Below are 18,092 nucleotides of genomic sequence, written 5' to 3' on the forward strand. Positions count from 1 at the left end.
CAACCGCCTCCTCTGATTGGTTTAACCATTTGGACTCGCCTTTTTGAACCTCTTTATTTGTACACTGTAAAGAGAGAGAATGTGTTTATCGGTCTATTGTTTTTATTTGTTTACCTTTACAACTTAATAAATTAACTTGAATAATATTGAAAACTTGAGTAAAATTTAATAATTGTGGCCAATTATCACATTTATTTTTACATTTGGAGCTGCATTATCTTTTTTTTCCCCCCAGTGTAGTTGTTTCGTACCAAACTGTTTCGAGTACGAAATGGAGCCGTCTGGGAATAGCAGACAGCTCTCTGCGTCATGGCAACTGCGTCAAATTGGAGCTCAAAACATTGACGTGTCGCATCTACCCTGACAACTGAGAATATAAAGTAGTTTTCCATGATCTGTTCATAGAGTGTTGTACGAAAATGTAGGAAATATGATTATCTGTAGGGAAGGATGAAATGTGATCTGACCCAAAGACAATTAGAACAAATTAAACAGAAACGTCTGAGCAGTTTGACCCGAGATGAGTGATGAGTGAAAATAAATAATTTAGCTTTGTGTCTCAATATAACGAGTTAATTTTACGGAGTTCATTTTCCTTTAGTGTCTGCAGTTTCACTTTATGGCGGCCTGCTGTTCTCGTGACTAGAAGAGGAGACGAGGCCTCATGATTTCTTTGTAAGTGATAAGACAAAGGAGACATAAAGACATCACAACCAGCCTCCTGACTTTTTTTTTTCTTTGCATCCTCCAGTAACAGAAAGAGCAGGACAATGTTATGCGCAATGCAGTGTTTTGGAATCAGCTGTCACTGCTTCCAGTGGAGGCTCCAGTGGTTGGCTCCGGGTCCTCCTGACGCGTGTGAGTTCATAAAACAAGCTTCTTCCTGCGCAAGACTTTAACAAATGAGTAGCTCTGTATAGACTTTGCCCGCTTTTTTTTTTTTTTTTGTTAAACTTGATCAATGCTTCTATTGGTGACGCATCTCGCCTCATGCGCGCTGTGCGTAAAACCGACTAGCTGGGGGAAGAAAGAAAAACTATTTATAGTTCAGGTCATTTTTAGCTCAACTTAACCCTCGATTTCCCCCGAATTAGATACTTAAAAGCAAAAGTTTCAACTTTTTCTTCCTTAACTCTTCTCTTTTTTAATGAATCTATTTCCATTTGGTGCGGAAGGCATAAAAAAACCAAACTTTATTACTGCCAAAGGCCTTAATCGAGATTATATCTCAGCATAGATTTAAAACTCCAGCATGAACCCATATTTTCCGTCCCAGTCTGGTTCCCCGTGATCATGTGGGATGTGTCAATGCACGCGTGGAAGCTGCACATCCGTAGTCACGAGTGTATTAATCAGCTTCAACGATGTCCGCGCAGCGCTCACGCATGCAACGTGCGTAATCAGAACACATACAATTCACGCACGCACAAACGCGCCCCCCGTCGCTTTGGCTCGGCTAGTCCCCTTTAAAAAACCCGAATCCAAGCCTAATGATTTATCAAACTCCTATTATCAAGAAAATGTCACGCGAAGGGCACCTTGCTCTACACTGACGCAAACTGCTCCAAGCTTTCCCACGGAGCCGTAGAAAAGCTTTGCACTTGCTGCTTTGCGCGGCAATAACCACTTCGGCTTCCAGTCCTCTCTTCCTCTCTTCCTCTCTTCCTCTCTCTTTCTCTTTTTTTACAGCTGTTTTCAGCCTGAACGCAGAGCTCTGCACACAATGGTAAGTGGATAGAAACTCCTCCGTTTGCTTTTGCACGTTAAGTTGAATCAAGATTGAGGTTTTTTTTATGAATATTTTTGTGTAAATTTCGCGGGTTTTGAAAGTAGCTGAAGCGGTTGCGCTGTCCGTGGTGCTGAAACGCAGAAAACTTTTCGTCATTATTTTTCAGTCATCGCTCCAGTAAGGCTGTTTTATATCTTCCAGATGCTTTAAAGGGTTACAATAAAAGAAATCGGGTTTTTTTTAATTTTTTAAAATTTATTTATGCTTTTTTTTCCTTTTTATACTGAGGAAACTTTGCTAAAAGAAGTTAGTTACCGTCTTCACTAATCATGAACGCAACAAAGCATTAATCAATCAACATTTTTTTCCCCATTTGGAGGATTTTCTTCCCGCCCCCTGAAATTCCAGGGAGCCATTTTTTAATTCCGCCGCCCCGGGTCCAGCTCAAGCCCTGGAACGCCGGGGATCTCGCATGCCTGCGGGGAGAGCGGAGCCTCCCAGAGACCCGCAGCAGCTTGTCTATTGGCCATAAAAATCAGTGGATGTGTGGCTGAATGACATGAGGGGGAAATGGGGCGTAAAATTAAAGAATCTTGCAGAAGGCGAGAAGTGGAGAAGCAAGGCAACGCGCCCTCCTCCCCCTTCAACGCGCACACACAAATACTGTGCATTCATAGGCTGCAGAAACGCACCTCCTGAAAGTGAAATATACCAAAATCAAAAGGCTGCTGTGGAAAAAAAAAAGGTTTTGTAGCTGCAGAGATGAGCTGCAGTAGCAGCAGCAGCAGCAGCAGCAGATTCAAGGCTTCATGCTTTCTACCGTAGCGTCGCCGTTCCTGTCGCTGATTTGTCACTTTTATGTTCCAGGATCTGTCTGAGCAGAGAGACATGGCCAAGCAGCCGGCCGGCTACATCCCAATGCAGCAGCAGGAAGGAGCGGCGGGATTTACGGCAAACAAACCGGACAACACGGTGCCATGCCAACCACACGCCCCTCACCACCACCCGGCGCCTCAGCCGCCGCGTCCGTGCAACGAGAGCAAAACTTTTTGTCCCCCGGAGAATAAACCGGGAGAACCGGACTCCAATAAGGAGTATGGGACGTTTAAAAGCGCGCCGGCGCCTCCTGTCCCGGGATCAGTGGCCATCAACTCGGCCTTCAGGAAGGATTCTGCCGGAGACCCGCTCCGGGCCACGGCGGAGCAAAACAACACCCCGGGCAACTGGACGACTATGAGCCAGACCACCATCATACTGGGAACAGATGGGAACACGTCTGTTCAGCCGGGGACTTTAGCGGGGGTAAGTCTGCTAAATGAGGCGTTTCCTGGGCGCTGCTGGAGGCAGGTGCGCTGCGGATGTTTCTGATTAAAACGAAGCGCAAAGATGAATGGACTTGAAGGGCGCAAAAGCCCCTGGCAAGAACAAACATTCAGAGTTTGCGGAGCTTCGTGCTGCTTCTTGATTGTCGAGGATTTGGTTTTAAAGACTTGATTATGAGATTCATGTTTTATAATTCGCTGTTTTTGTAAGGATCAGTCAGTTAAAGGGCTTTTTATTTACGCGTTTCAGTAAAATGTGATTTACTTCGTGTTACAAAACCAAACTCTTCAATTTGTGTAAATTCTGTAATCTTGCTTGCGCCGATTGTTTCTTTTTAATGATTCTTTCCTTGTGCATCTAATTAAAGCATGCGAAACTTTAAATCTCGCTTATGTCAGCAAAAAAGATACGTGTCAAGCAGAGGTTGTTGTCTCTTCTGTTCTTCGGCGACATTTTCAATAACCGTCTCCTCTTTATAAATTCATATCTGTTTCGGTGAAGGTGTTATAATTGATTTTGCTCGCGGTTAAAGCCCCAGAAGCGGGTTGGACTGCAGGATTTGACTCCTAACTCTCGCGGTATTTGCCGGTGATCCCGGATCCCAGCAGACGGACTTGGTACAGCCCAGGTGTTTCCCGCCAGACAGGCTGCGCTGAGCACGAGTCTGCGGATCACAACCTGTCGCGAGGGGACATCCCTCTCCCACGCTCACACTAGATTTTATTTACACTCAGGTTATTTAGACTCAGTTTCATTATTTTTACTTTTCCGTGATGTCGGACTTTTTTTTTTTTTTTAAATCTCTGCACCGAAAATTTGTGCTTTAGTGGCAGAAAGATGTTTGTAAATAAATGCAGCTGAAGATAGAAAATGAATTTGAAATTTCCCATGATCAAATATTCGTAATAAGACATAAAATTAATAGAATACTAATTTTAAGTTTTTACAGGACATACACAACATATTTTTGTGTCCATTTAAACATGAATTTTATCAAAAAATATTTAAAAGCTAAAATACCTTTTAAACAAAATGACTTCTTTATGATTTTGTCTGGGTTATATATTGTCTAAATCGATGTATTTTCTACCAGTTTCTCCAAGTTGCACACTTTGGTCAATTCTTTTTGTTTGTAAATATATTTTCTGAATAAATTGACTCGGCTGGTTATTTTGGGTTCGATTTAATCTAGTTTATTTTTGCATTTCATGTAGAGAATGATCTAATATGTATTCCTCCTCTCAGGCGGACGTTGTTGATGATGATGATGACGATGAGGGGGGAGATGAGAATAAGGCCAGAGGAAACTGGTCCAATAAACTGGATTTTATTCTGTCCATGGTTGGCTACGCGGTGGGACTGGGAAATGTGTGGAGGTTCCCTTATCTTGCCTTCCAAAATGGTGGAGGTAAGAGCTCAGGAACAGAAAAAAAAAATCATGATTTTAAAAGCTTATGTTGAGGTTTATGTCATGCATTAAATAAAAACCGGGAAAAAAATGATAAGATTTATATTTCTTTGTAAAAATAACATGGAATAAATGTGCTTCAAGGCCTTAAAACACAACGTTGGGAAATTACTTTAGTAAAATTGAAAAAAATAAATACCAACTTCTATCTACATTAAATGCAGTCAAAATATCTGCTTGATTTTCATTTTAATGACAGGAATGTCATTCTTAAGATAACTTTTCAGTTAATCTAATCATTTAGAGGCAGGTTTTTCTCCCTGCTGAAGGTTTTATTCTCTAATTTGTGTAATTCTCTCCCCAGGTGCTTTTTTGATTCCCTATCTGACCATGCTGGGCATCGCCGGGATCCCAATCTTTTTGCTGGAAGTGTCTCTGGGCCAGTTTGCCAGCCAGGGGCCCGTGTCAGTTTGGAAATGCATTCCCGCTCTCCAAGGTAAACTGGCGCCACTAATAAAAAGCAAATAATTAAAAAAAAAATTAATAATAATAAATCAGAAAAAATGAAACAATAATAACAACTATTTCTCAAATTTTCTAAAGAGTAATGTATATATTTCGTCTCATTTATTTATTTTAGGTTGCGGGATTGCCATGTTGATAATATCTGTCTTGATAGCCATATACTATAACATTATAATGTGCTGGACACTGTACTACCTGTTCGCTTCGTTGAAGGGCTCACTGCCATGGGCTAACTGTAGGAATGAGTGGAACACGCTGGAATGTAAGGACAAAGACATGCTGCTGTTAGGTAAGACACACACCTTCACACATTCACACGCATTCACCAAAAGCCCCCCTCTGCCTCTCGTTCTCTCTCCACAATGCGCAATGCGTCATGACTCCCTCAGCCGAGGTGTCCTGCAGTATAATGAATCCTGACCTGCGATCTCTGCAGTGAGTGACAAATTAAGAGCTGCTCGCTCATGTCTGGTGCGTCTCTAATGATGTCGGCTGATGAGGACACACAGGAGGCCTCCGCGTAACACATCAAATTATTCGGAGTTGAACATTTCAACGAAATCTGGTTTAAATCCTACAGTAATTATAAGTTTCAATGGTTTAAAAATGCAGTGCACGGCTGTAGCAGTGTGCAACATCGCGATTCTTATAGAAACTATTCATAAAACTGCGTTTTGCTTTACAGAAAAGTCCAAGAATTAAACATCGAGACGTTTCGCAACGTTTTGCGTCGAATAATCGTGAAAACTGGTTATTATTTTCTGTAATATTTTCCCTCAGCGATTCTGTGAATTCAGCACTAAAACTGCTTGCTTGACAAATTTACTGTACGGACTGGGCTGCTGCAGTGCTGCAGTGAGCCCGACACTGACCTCTGCTGGCGAAATAAACATATGACATCTGTTTAACACTATAGGTTCTTTGTAAAAAAAAAAAAAGATTTATTTATGAGTTAGATGCAGTTTGTCCAATGTTTGCTCGGTGCACACGACTTTTTAAAGTTACACAGTAAAAAAAATTAACAGCAATAATTTGAATTATTTGGACTGTAGTGAAAAAATGTCATATTTTCAACATTTAATTCAAATGTTTATTAGTATCAGAGATCCAAACTAAATATTTAATTAACAAGCTATATATTTAGTTTGTAAACTGAATTAAGTTTTTAGCTGGTGAATTAAATATTTAGTCTGGAACTTTGGCATTCAGAATATGATAATTTTCCTTTCTTTATGGCAGGCTAAATAAACCAAATTATTGCCGTTATTTATTTTGCTGTGTAACTTGCTCATCACATAATTTCAAAATTCATATAAAAAAATTATTCTTACACATTTTCACTGTGCTTTAAAATCTTGTTAGATATCACTCTTTTGGTTGGGATATTTTTTTATTTATCAGTTAAAGGCTAAAATGAAACTTTGTCTTGGATACACATTGCCATTTGTATATAAAAGCAGTCAGAAATTGTGATCTCATAGAGCAAAAACCTAAAGTTTAAGCATAAAATTGGAAATTGGAAGCATTAAGGTTCTTAAAGTGGATCAACATATAAATCAAAACTTTTTTCTGACTTTCAGTGCTTCACAACATCGACTCCATGTTGCAGAAACTTTCTTTCCCTGCAAATCACACCCATCTATCTGTTCATTAACGTTTTACACTGCGTGAAAACGAAGCAAACTCCAGCCCTGTGTGCACATCTCTGCCAGTTCAAATGTGTTGATTTCTGATTGGAACAGACTCTTGCATCCTGCGGGACAAAAACCCCGTTTCCATCAAGAACTCCACTTTCTGTCTGTCCGCCAACGCCGTGGGAAACCTGACAAAGCTGCTTAACATGACGGCGGACGGCAACAAGACCTACGTCAGCCCCAGTGAGGAATACTTCAAGTGAGTCTGTTTTCTAATAAAACGCTTCCACTTTCTCTGCACAGTTTGTCTGGTTTCTGCTGTCTGTTCATTCCTAACCTTATCAGAAAGAAAAAGCACTAAATACAGGGTTAAATTATACGATTCTCACTCTTATATTGTTGTTTAAAATCAGTTTGACACATAAATCCTGTCAAATTTAAAACTAAATAAGCAGAAAATCTAATTTGAATCTTTTTTCTGTGCCACAAACTAATCTTTATTTCAGTCTAAAACTCACAGTAGTAACTATTTACCCAGTTACATTTTAAATTCTTTTAGGAGTATTTTTACTCTAGTAATTTGGTTATGAAGTATCTCTACTTGTACTTGAGTAAAGTTTCTGGATTTTCTACCCACTAAATGAAAAACATAAACATGTTTTAACCAAAAATTCACCACCTGCAGTTTTAAAGTGAAGAAGTTTCATATCAACATTTCCACTTAACTTTATGTTTTGGTCCATCTGATTATGCAATTTTTAAATTTTAAATGACTGATAATTTGTTCAGTTCCTCAGCACTTGAGTAGACTTTTTACCGAATAGTTTTTTACTCTTAGTTGAGTAATTTCTTGGACTTTTGCTTGAGTAAAAATATGTTAAAATATTGCTACTCTTACTTGAGTACGATATTTAGATACGTTACCCGTCAGTGAAAATTTACAGAGCTCTAAAATCGTTTATGCTCGTTGAAAAGTTTCACATTTTGCCTGTTACAACAACCACAAACATCAAGACACTTTATTCAGATTTGAAGTTACAGATGATGAAAGTGGAAGTAAAATTTTACATGGATTCAATTAATGTAAGCTGACAAAAATATAGAACGTGTGTCACATATTTCAATACCTTGCAGACCCTTTGGTGTATTTAAGTCTATTGGAAAATGTCTGTCAGGTAACAATTTGGACTGACTCGTTTCTCATCTGATCTATTTGTTGTCGAATTTTCTCTAACAAACATTTTCTACACACACTAGAAATTTGGTCATTATTGAAGACAATTTGTTGCACTGTATCACAGTAAAAAGGCCTGAACTTTTTATTCTGGTGCAGAATAAAAAGTAAAATCTTTCAGAATTGTAAACGTAAAACCAAACAAACAAAATAAAAGAAAAGTATCTTTTTCGTTCAGTTAGCGACAATTTACCAAAAATACACTGAAACTTCTGGTTTTAAGTTGCAAAGAGGTTTAAGGTGTTTGGACTTCAGCAATATTTTCAAATACAATAACCATATCAATCATATTTTAGTTATGATTTGATCATTTCCAGATTACTGGATTTAACTGATTTATGAGAAACTTGATGAAAGTCAGTCAGTGGCTTCCTTTAACTCTGCATGTAAATAACATATAATGGGCATTTTAATGTAATGTATCTACATTGCTTAGTAGTGTTGAGGTTGAGTTTAACGCATGGCCTTACTCCTGCAGGTACAATGTGTTGCATATTTCCAAAGGGATTGAATATCCTGGAGACATCCGCTGGCCTCTGGCAGGCTGCCTCTTCCTGGCCTGGCTCATCGTCTACGCCTCGTTAGCCAAAGGGATCAAGTCATCAGGCAAAGTAAAAACACACACAACAAACATACTCTTTCATTTTTGGTTTAGATTTTACTGTTTACTCTGTAACAGCTGAGGACAGGTAAACTAGGAAACTATTTAACATGATCTCTCTCCCCTTTTGGTGATTTAAGGGCATTTATTTACAAAAATGCTGCAATTTTCTCATCTTAGCTGTTCAAAATGTATAATTCTCTATAAATTAGTCTATATTGACTTATCATACAAGCACAAACACCGTTGTCTCGTCAGGATGTGACGATAGAATGATTGTGTTATGTTGCCCTCTAGTGGTTGAAGCGCTTCAGTACAACACAGCCAAAATTGACACTAGATCCGGGTGAAATCTACACTGTAAATCAGGCAATTTAAAGAATAAAATGACATCCTAATAATGACACAAAACTCATATTTAATAACAAAAAACATCCTTAATTAGCTTTATAAAGGAAAAAAGCAACAACCTCACACGTTAAATCTGCTGCAGTGAATCGAATCTCCCGGCTGACAGGATGTTGGTTACAGTAATCATGTTAGAGCCCGAGAGAAAATCTGTCTTATAGGAGTCACATTGTGATTCTGGTGAAATTTGACTAGACAGTGGAGATATAACAATCCAGATGGGCACTACTTTAATATTTGGTGAAATCAAACAGAAAATTGTCAACAGCGAAACTCAAAAAATAGAAATAAGAGATTTTTTTTGTTTGGAAATATCCTTCTTATTCCTTTTGGACCTTGTTAAGATTATTGTGGTACAAAAAATATGTGCCTTTAGCATTCCTTGTTCATGTTATTTAGAACATGCTATCATGTTCTAAATAAATAAGCAAATTAATTAAATTAATTCATCTGGCTTATAAATTGTAATCAGAAAAAAAATATTGAGCAACTTGAACCTTAATTTTTGTCCAACCATCAAAATTCAAGATTTAATTTTTAAAACTTAGCAAACCTCCAATAGCTTTTATATTGTTAGAAGTTTTTTTCTTTTTGAAACAATGTCACTGCAAATGTAAACTAAGTTCAAACCGGTCCAAAAAATACGACTAAATTCTTTTTTCTAGTTTTTATTTAGTCAATGTAAAATGTCCTTTGCATGCAGAAATATGAGACAGAATATTTAAAAACATCAAAATGTTGTTAAATATCAACCAAAATCCACAAACCTGGAACAAACTTCTGTAAAACTATAAAACCTCTGAAACTCTGAATTCCTTTACATTTAGACTAAAACCTCACCTGTTTATATTTGCTTTTGATTAATAATAAATGAAGCACTAACCAACTTTTTAATGTGTAATGACATCCCTTTGGAAACGTTTCACTCATTGATTTTAGTGTTTTTATGATGTAAAGCACTTTGAACTTCCTTGTTACTGAAATCTGCTATACAAATAAAAGTTGATTTGATTTTGAACAGTTTTTCTATTCACTGTATTTCTTTAATTTTATTACTTTCCCCACATGTTTCCTTCTCTTCCCTGTGGCCAGGTGGTTTATTTCACAGCCACATTTCCTTATGTGGTGCTGGTCATCCTGCTGATCAGAGGAGTGACGCTCCCCGGTGCCGCCGACGGCATCCTGTACTTTATCACGCCAAAATGGGAAAAACTCAACGATGCAAAGGTACATAAAGCTTCTTTCTCAATTACAATTCCCAAACACAAAATAAAATCAGTTTTCACCAATAATTCGCCTTCGTTTAACTCCTCTCCTGCTTCTCAGGTGTGGAAAGACGCAGCTACTCAGATCTTCTTCTCTTTGTCGGCTGCCTGGGGAGGCCTCATTACGCTCTCCTCCTACAATAAGTTCCACAATAACTGCTACAGGTAAACACTTAAAAGGTAAACTACGCGTCTGTCAGACCTATTAACCCTGACACCTCAGATGCATGATGCTGTATCTGTCTGTGTGGTAGAAATGTCTCAATAAACATCACTTTTAGCCACTGCAGTGCACTGCTTCTTTCATTTATACTATTCCTATTTATTACATGTTACTGATTATAAATGATAAACAGAACTAGATGGCCTTCAGAAGAAGAAAAAGCAACATAAATGTTTCTTTTCTCTAAAATTGTGCGCCATCTAGTGTTTATCTTTTGTACTACCATATTTTAGATCCACACGCAGTTTTTCGTCGTGTCACCAGAGGGCACTGTTCTACCTATATCATGCACTAGCATGTATTTGAAATATAAACATACTTTTACTAGTACAACATATGCTTTGTTTTTTTTTTTTGTGCTTATGCTGCATCTGGCCTCCCTCCTTTGTTTCTGTTTTTTCAGGGACACCATCATAGTGACGTGCACCAACAGTGCAACCAGCATTTTTGCTGGATTTGTCATCTTCTCTGTTATTGGTTTCATGGCTCACGAACTGAAGGTGCCAATAGAGAAAGTGGCAGATGAAGGTAAGACAGCTAAGCCTGTCCCAATTAGCAATAATAGATTAATTAATCGCATCATAAATAATTTCCATTTGTATCATTTATAGTTTCTCTTTCTACCTAAAACTGGATGATAAAAAATCTTCAGTCTGGGGCTTAATTTTATTTATCGTTTCTGTTGTTTTGGATATTTAAAATGTTTTCCAGTTCCAGTGTTAAATGTTTGTTAGAATTGAAGGTTTGTTGAACTTTGAGAATGTGTTCTCACTTTTCTCTACCTTGTAATCATCTGTGTCCATTTTGTGTGAAAAACATGCATATCTATGTTTTTTTATGCTTTAATTTCAGGTCCAGGCATAGCCTTTGTGGTGTATCCTGAAGCTCTGACCAGACTCCCTCTGTCTCCTTTCTGGGCAATTATCTTCTTCCTCATGCTCCTGACTCTTGGACTGGATACCATGGTAACTGCTGCTTTTTTCCACCTTGCTATGTGATATTATATATAGTGCACTCTTACAGTTTATATGTCCTCAGAATAACCAACAAATTACTATGATAAATGTGTGAAAAAATTTTAATTTGTGTGAAAAGGTCGTATTTTCGATTACATTATGTAATTTACAGTGATAACTCTACAGCCGGGGTGTCCAAACGTTTTGTCATGTGGGCCAAATGAGGACAAAATAAGTAAAAAATAACGAAAATAAGATAAAATCAACAAATTAAAGTTGTCTAATTGTGTTTTTTTTTGTAGAAAAGGCATGCTATTCATTGGAGATAAAATGATTTTGCAGATCTTCTGTATTAGAAGAAATTTTATTTATTTTTTTAAGTCTTTTGGACTTGATTGAACAAATTTATTCTGTTTATAAGAAAAAGATTTGCGTCACTTTCTTTCCAAACGCTTGTTATATTTAACCAAGTTTAATAAATTAAACAAAAGCTGATTCAGGCACAGAAAAGTTGACTTTTCAGTAAAAGTTGACATAAACGTAGTTCTGCTAATTATAAAAGTTTGGTTATAAAAAGATAAATACTTTGTGTTGTACTTGACATGTTCTATTGTAAGAAAATTATGTTGGTAAAAATCTAACCCTAATTAAAGTTTGTATCATTCTTGAACTGCAGTTGGTGGCCACACAGAATCACTCCAAAGGCCACAAATGGCCCCTGCGCCACACTTTGGAATCCCCCGCTCTACAACAAACAAACTTTAAAGTTAAGACTAATATCAATATTGTCATCTAAAGTTGTGCAAAAAAGGATACAAAATGTAGGAATTTCATGAACTACTCTTTACAACTCCCTTTAAAAATAAAAATAAAAAAGAATCAATGTAAATTTTTAAAAATAAATGCTTCCATCAGGATTTATGAATTACAGATTATCTCTAAAATCTTTTTTAAACCTGCTTGTTAAAATTGTTTTTGCACCAACAGTCCCTAAATTTATATATTCCAGTAAAATTAATATTTTCTTTCATTTAGTCATACTCTGAAAAAGACACTTTGTGAAGTTAGTCCCAAAGACAGTATTAGTGTAGTAAAAGCCATAAAATGTTTAATTTTTGATGGTATCCGTATGTTTTGCTCCTTCTAGAAGCTTCTTAAATAAGTCATTTTTTACGTAACAGAAAAATATTAAAAATAAAATGTAGAAATAATTTGTAAGGATGAGATTTTAGTTTAGTGATAAGATTGGACTTTAAATTTGGGATCAAAAGTAAAGTAAACATAGTTAAGTAAAAATCCATGACTATTTTAGCCTTAAGTTATACGATACATTTATTAAGATTTTTTCATTTCTACTTATCACTAAATATAATCTTCTGATTATTACACCTCCCTTTATAGTGCTAGTGATTTTTTTAAAATGTGAAACATTGGATGATGGATCAAAACAGATTATTATTTTTTCTAAAAAACAAAAAAAAAGATTGAATTTTTCTTCAAGTCTATGGCACAAATGCTCATAATTTAATTTAGAAGTTGATACATTGAAAATCGTAACTTCAAACGGCATAAGAGAAAGAATTTTTAAAACTTTTCAAGTCTATTGAAATTCAATTTCTTCTTTAAGCTTTCGCATCTTTTCTTTTCAATGTGTTTTTTTCATGTTTATATAATAAAACACTGTATTTAAAAAAAATCTAAACTAATATTATGATGATTCATTCAACTTTTGATTTCCAGAAAATTTATCAACATGAAAAAATGCATTAAAGGTAACAGAATTTAGAAGAAAAGTATAAGAATAGTATTTTTTATTGTTAGAATTTGAAATAATCTCTAAGTAATCACCGTACCTGTCAGTCACATGAGTCTCCTGACTTGTTTGCTCCGGAATAAACCTTCAACTTTGCAGGTAACATCCAGTGATGTGTAAACACTGCAGGCATTGACCCAATTAACATAATTACCCATGTACGCTTCCCGCTGCGGCTGTCTGCTCAAGAGTTCAAACTCTCCAGGAAGCTGAACAAAGGCTGTCTGTCTGTGATTAGAAAGAGTCAAACTAATTAGATCTAAAAGTTTTTAAAAAGCATTAAAGTACATCTCACCATTAAAAAAAAATCATTTATGTTCATTAGTAAACATCAGCTTTATGCTCTTTATTTTTAAAATCATTCTCGTGACATTTAAGTGTCATGAAAACAAAAGAAGAAAATAAAAAACAAAAGTCGTTCATCTCAAATGCAGAAATCATCTTTTTTATTGTAATTATTTGAAAAGATAAACGTGAGGTGTTCAGCTTTAATTGATTTCACCCAGGGATGAACCGGACTTGCACTTTGGCTGATTATTTTAGATTTTTTGATGATGCCACAAAAATCAAGTCAAGTTTAGCTTGTTGGTACAGTACATGTCAGGCAGTTTAAGGTACTTTACGAGACAAAAACATACCAGAGGAAACAATGAGGCAATAATCATTATAAGAATGAGAATTAATAAAATGTTAAGGCAGCTCTAAACAAATGGTTTTTAGTCTTGATTTAAATGTTTCAGCAGTTTTGCAGTTTTCTGGAAGTTTGTTCCAGATTTGTGGTGCATAGAAGCTGACTGTTTGGTTCTGGTACTGGGGATGCCGACCAGAACCAGAAGACCTGAGAGGTCTGGAAGGTTTTAAAACAGTAGTTTAAATTATACCTATTGCAGCTAAGATAAACACATTGATGGCTTTTTCTAGCTCTTGCTAGGACATTTAATCCTGGAAATAATCATCAAGTCATGGAAGACCAAGTTTGTTACTGTCTTTATGTGTCTCTGAAGGTTCAGGTCTGAGTCCATCACTTCTCCCAGATTTCAGACCTGATCTCTAGTTTCTAGTTGTGATAACAGAAGCCGCATGCTGACAAAAAATATTTACTTTTTTTTGTTTCTGTTCGGGTAACGAAAGTTATGGCACATCAACACACTGATTTGTTCAGTGCTTGAATAGGTTCAGTCAGCTGGTGATATTGCGGAGCTGTGTATCATATACGTAGCTATGGCAACTGATAAACTAGCAGGAGCATGTAGATATTAAATAAGAGGGACCCAAGGATTGAACCTTGATATATCCCAATTGTGGTTTTAATCAACAGTGTTTATGGAAGAAAGATGTATTTAGGATGCAGCCTTACAATGCATCCACTGGTTACATTTCAGTTTACAAATATAAATAAAAAAACCATTTTGGTAATACTAACACAACTAAAACAGAATAATATCAGACAGTAAGAACAGAAAGGTTCTGTATCTGGTTTTAGCCGTGCGTTTGTGTCAGAATCAGAATCAGAAAGTGGTTGTGCATGAAAGAAAACACAACGAAACTTAAAAAATAGCAACTCTCGATAAATTAATAAAATAATGATAAATAAGTATATCTCAAATATAAAAAAATATGGTAGAAAAACACAGAAACAACTGGGATGTTAAGAAAAATAAATAAGTAAATAAAGAAATCATAAATAAACAAGTTAGTAAGTTAAAATACTTACTAAATAAATAGGTAAATAAATAAATAAATGAATGATTAGGTGTTAAAATAATTTATAGAGCAATAACAGTTCTTGGTTAGAATCTGCTTTTTATTCTGTTTGTTTGACTAAAATGCGAGTTACTTTTCTCATTTACTGGATTAGCTTCGTTAAATAAACACTTCAGTCTCCGGCATGTTGTTTTTCATTTTTATTTTTAATGTTCAGAGCATTTCCGAGTATGATCCTGAGCAAACACGTCCCCGTAAAGCACCAGCCCCTTTAAGTGCACTGTGATGCTCCTGAGCCGAACAGAGGAGCAGAGGCCACAGTGGCACATTAGGACACAAGTCAAAGGAAACAGTAAATGATGATGTTATTTTGCCTTGGCAGTGGCAGCTCAGAGGAGAAGGCTGCGGGCTTTGTTGTAGGAAGCAGCTCAGCAGTAATAGGCTTGGGATGTTGACAGGAAATTAGTTTTGGGAGCTCAGGAGGATGGAGAGGAACGGGGAAGTGGCAGATCCAGCTCTGCGTCGGTGCGTTTTCGCTGTCTTCTCATGCATATGTCCTCACAACACCAGCCTCTTTAAATTTCCCTGTTTATGTATTCATCCGCTGCACTCCTCTGGGCTCAGAGGCGCTTTCACCATTATGTCATATTTGCTTTTCTCCAGGCTGACTCCTACACGTCGGGTCTCTTCCCTGTAATCCAAAGTCTTATTTTTATTTTATTTTTTTGTATTCTTCTCCTTCTCAGAGTTATATAAATGTTCTTTTTAACTGTTTTGGAAGTAAATTGAATTACTTTAAAAAGAGTTTATTGGCTAAATGAAGACAAATGCTTCACAACACTAGATGCTGAAATCTTAACAGCTGCAGCTGTTCGCAATTTAAATGAGTTAAACTTGCTGGCTGCAGGCCGGTGATTCTGCAGAAGAAGGAGCCGATCAGGGAAGATTCGTGATGAGCTGCTCTTCTTCCTCATCTCATCACTCTCCTCTTCCTCAAACTGTTTCCAGTTTGCCACCATCGAAACCATCGTGACATCCGTGTCGGACGAGTACCCCAAATACTTGAGGAAACATAAACCGCTCTTCACCCTGGTCTGCTGCCTCTCCTTCTTCATCCTGGGCTTTCCCATGATAACAGAGGTACGACAATAGTTTCTACTTATGAAAGGTTACACTGCAAAAACACAAAAACGTACCACGTAATTTTGGTCTGTAAGTATCTTAGTTCACCTGAAATAAGACAAAACTAACATACAAGTAGCTTTTCAGCAAGGTATAGGAGCTTGTTTTAAGTAAACAATTATTTCACAAAGGTTCCTACTTTTGATATCTACTGCAAAAACACAAAAACTTAGCAAGTAACTTTGACTTACTTTTTAGTGTAAGTATCTTAATTCATATGAAATAAGATAACACTAATTTCCACATAACTTTTCAGCTAAAAATATCAACTTGTTTTAAGTAAATTGTTATTATTTCATTTGAAGCAATACATTTTCCCATGTTAAAAGTTAAATACTCTGCCAGTGGAACTATGATTTTTTAATCCATATTAAGGAATTTTACACATTTATATATATATTTATTTAACTTTTGTTTTTTATTTATTCGACTTTGTAGGACTCAAAACTACGGAGCCCTCTAGGGGACATGGGGAATTTTTTTTCTTTTGCGTTACCTCGCAATACTTTTGCGTTCCCTCGCAAAACTTTTGCGTTCCCTCGCAATACTTTTGCGTTACCTCGCAAAACTTTTGCGTTCCCTCGCAATACTGTACTGGTCAGTTATGCAGCATAATTGAACACTGCAAGCCTTTCTTACGGTGGGCGCCGTACTTTATGCTTTAATATAAGGTTATGTGAGGTTTTTCCATGAATGTTAGTATCTTTTTGTGAAATATCTGAAGTTTTATATCTTTCTTTAGGATAGAAAGGCGCCACAAACCTACGATATAAACAGAAACTTTCCGTAAGTAGGAAAGAAATAAAAAAACATCCTAATTTGGACTATTTCTGAGTTATTATCGCGGGTAAGAAGTCATCTGACAGTTTCGATTGTGTCTCTATTGTGTTCGTAGTCTGAATGGTTTAAAGAGCTGCTTTCAGTGCAGCTCCATCTTAGCCTTAACAGACATAAACATGCAGGAAAAAAATCGATTTTCAATTTGTTTTTTGCACCAAACAGTTAATAATAATAAACAAGTTTTCACTGAGGCTCTGTAAGAGCCATATGAATGAAATGAGTAATTATTGATATGACAGGAGCAGGAGGCTTTGACACTTAGGTGTGTCAACTTGGGAGTGACGTCACCAGGTATGAATGGGAAGGATACTGGCTTTGTGTGTGTATTAGGAAGCGGTGAGCGGGGCGGTCAGTCCTTGCAAAGTTTGGAGCATGATGATCAAAATGGAATAAATCGATAATTGTGACAGAACAAAGAAAAGGTTTGGAGTTGATTGATACACGGACAGATGAGATTCCCCGAGTTAACCCAGTGCGGCCCTTTACCATCATTAGTTTGTTGTGTTTTTAATAATAAAAACTTGTTAATAATAAAAACTGTTTGGTGCAAAACACTGATTGAAAATCGATTTATTTTTTCCTGCATGTTTATGTATGTTAAGGCGAAGATGGAGCGGCACTGAAAGCAGCTCTTTAAACCATTCAGACTACGAACACAACAGAGACACAATCAAAACTGTCAGATGATTTATTACCCGTGATAATAACTCAGAAATAGTCCAAATTAGGATGTTTTTTTATTTCTTTCCTACTTACGGAAAGTTTCTGTTTATATCGTAGGTTTGTGGCGCCTTTCTATCCTAAAGAAAGATATAAAACTTCAGATATTTCACAAAAAGATACTAACATTCATGGAAATACCTCACATAACCTTATATTAAAGCATAAAGTACGGCGCCCACCGTAAGAAAGGCTTGCAGTATTCAATTATGCTGCATAACTGACCAGTACAGTATTGCGAGGGAACGCAAAAGGTTTTGCGAGGGAACGCAAAAGTTTTGCGAGGTAACGCAAAAGTATTGCGAGGGAACGCAAAAGAAAAAAAATTCCCCATGTCCCCTAGAGGGCTCCGTACAAAACCAATATTGTTAATATCTGTGGTTATTCTTTATTCTTAATTTAAGTATTGTGGTATCTGTCATTGAGTTGAAGATCCTCTATGTAATGTTATATTAAATAAAGTCAAAATAGAAACTAAAACTAGTTTTGTGTTTTCGCAGTGTGTTCACTGAACTGAAAGGACAATA

General features: G+C 36.6%; 1 protein-coding gene across 3 annotated transcripts in view; it reads left to right on the forward strand.

Annotated features, from left to right (window-relative positions):
- The first annotated feature begins 210 nt into the window (after positions 1 to 210).
- slc6a5 (solute carrier family 6 member 5) overlaps positions 211 to 18,092 on the forward strand; it is a 30,905-nt gene continuing 13,023 nt past the window's right edge. Inside the window, exons 1-13 of one of the 3 annotated variants that reach the window (XM_032561256.1) lie at positions 211 to 675; positions 752 to 858; positions 2,597 to 3,031; positions 4,298 to 4,460; positions 4,825 to 4,956; positions 5,101 to 5,274; positions 6,728 to 6,878; positions 8,332 to 8,464; positions 9,955 to 10,089; positions 10,189 to 10,292; positions 10,754 to 10,878; positions 11,203 to 11,315; positions 15,832 to 15,963. In XM_032561256.1, the coding sequence (XP_032417147.1) occupies positions 2,618 to 3,031; positions 4,298 to 4,460; positions 4,825 to 4,956; positions 5,101 to 5,274; positions 6,728 to 6,878; positions 8,332 to 8,464; positions 9,955 to 10,089; positions 10,189 to 10,292; positions 10,754 to 10,878; positions 11,203 to 11,315; positions 15,832 to 15,963 (1,776 nt within the window). In that variant the 5' untranslated portion in view covers positions 211 to 675; positions 752 to 858; positions 2,597 to 2,617. Of the gene's footprint in view, positions 676 to 751; positions 859 to 904; positions 1,727 to 1,762; positions 3,032 to 4,297; positions 4,461 to 4,824; positions 4,957 to 5,100; positions 5,275 to 6,727; positions 6,879 to 8,331; positions 8,465 to 9,954; positions 10,090 to 10,188; positions 10,293 to 10,753; positions 10,879 to 11,202; positions 11,316 to 15,831; positions 15,964 to 18,092 lie in introns of those variants that run through there. The other 2 variants (XM_032561255.1, XM_032561254.1) reach the window with 2 other exon arrangements.

The sequence above is a fragment of the Xiphophorus hellerii genome, chromosome 4 (genome assembly GCF_003331165.1).
Source record: "Xiphophorus hellerii strain 12219 chromosome 4, Xiphophorus_hellerii-4.1, whole genome shotgun sequence".
In the NCBI taxonomy this organism is placed as follows: Eukaryota; Metazoa; Chordata; class Actinopteri; order Cyprinodontiformes; family Poeciliidae; genus Xiphophorus; species Xiphophorus hellerii.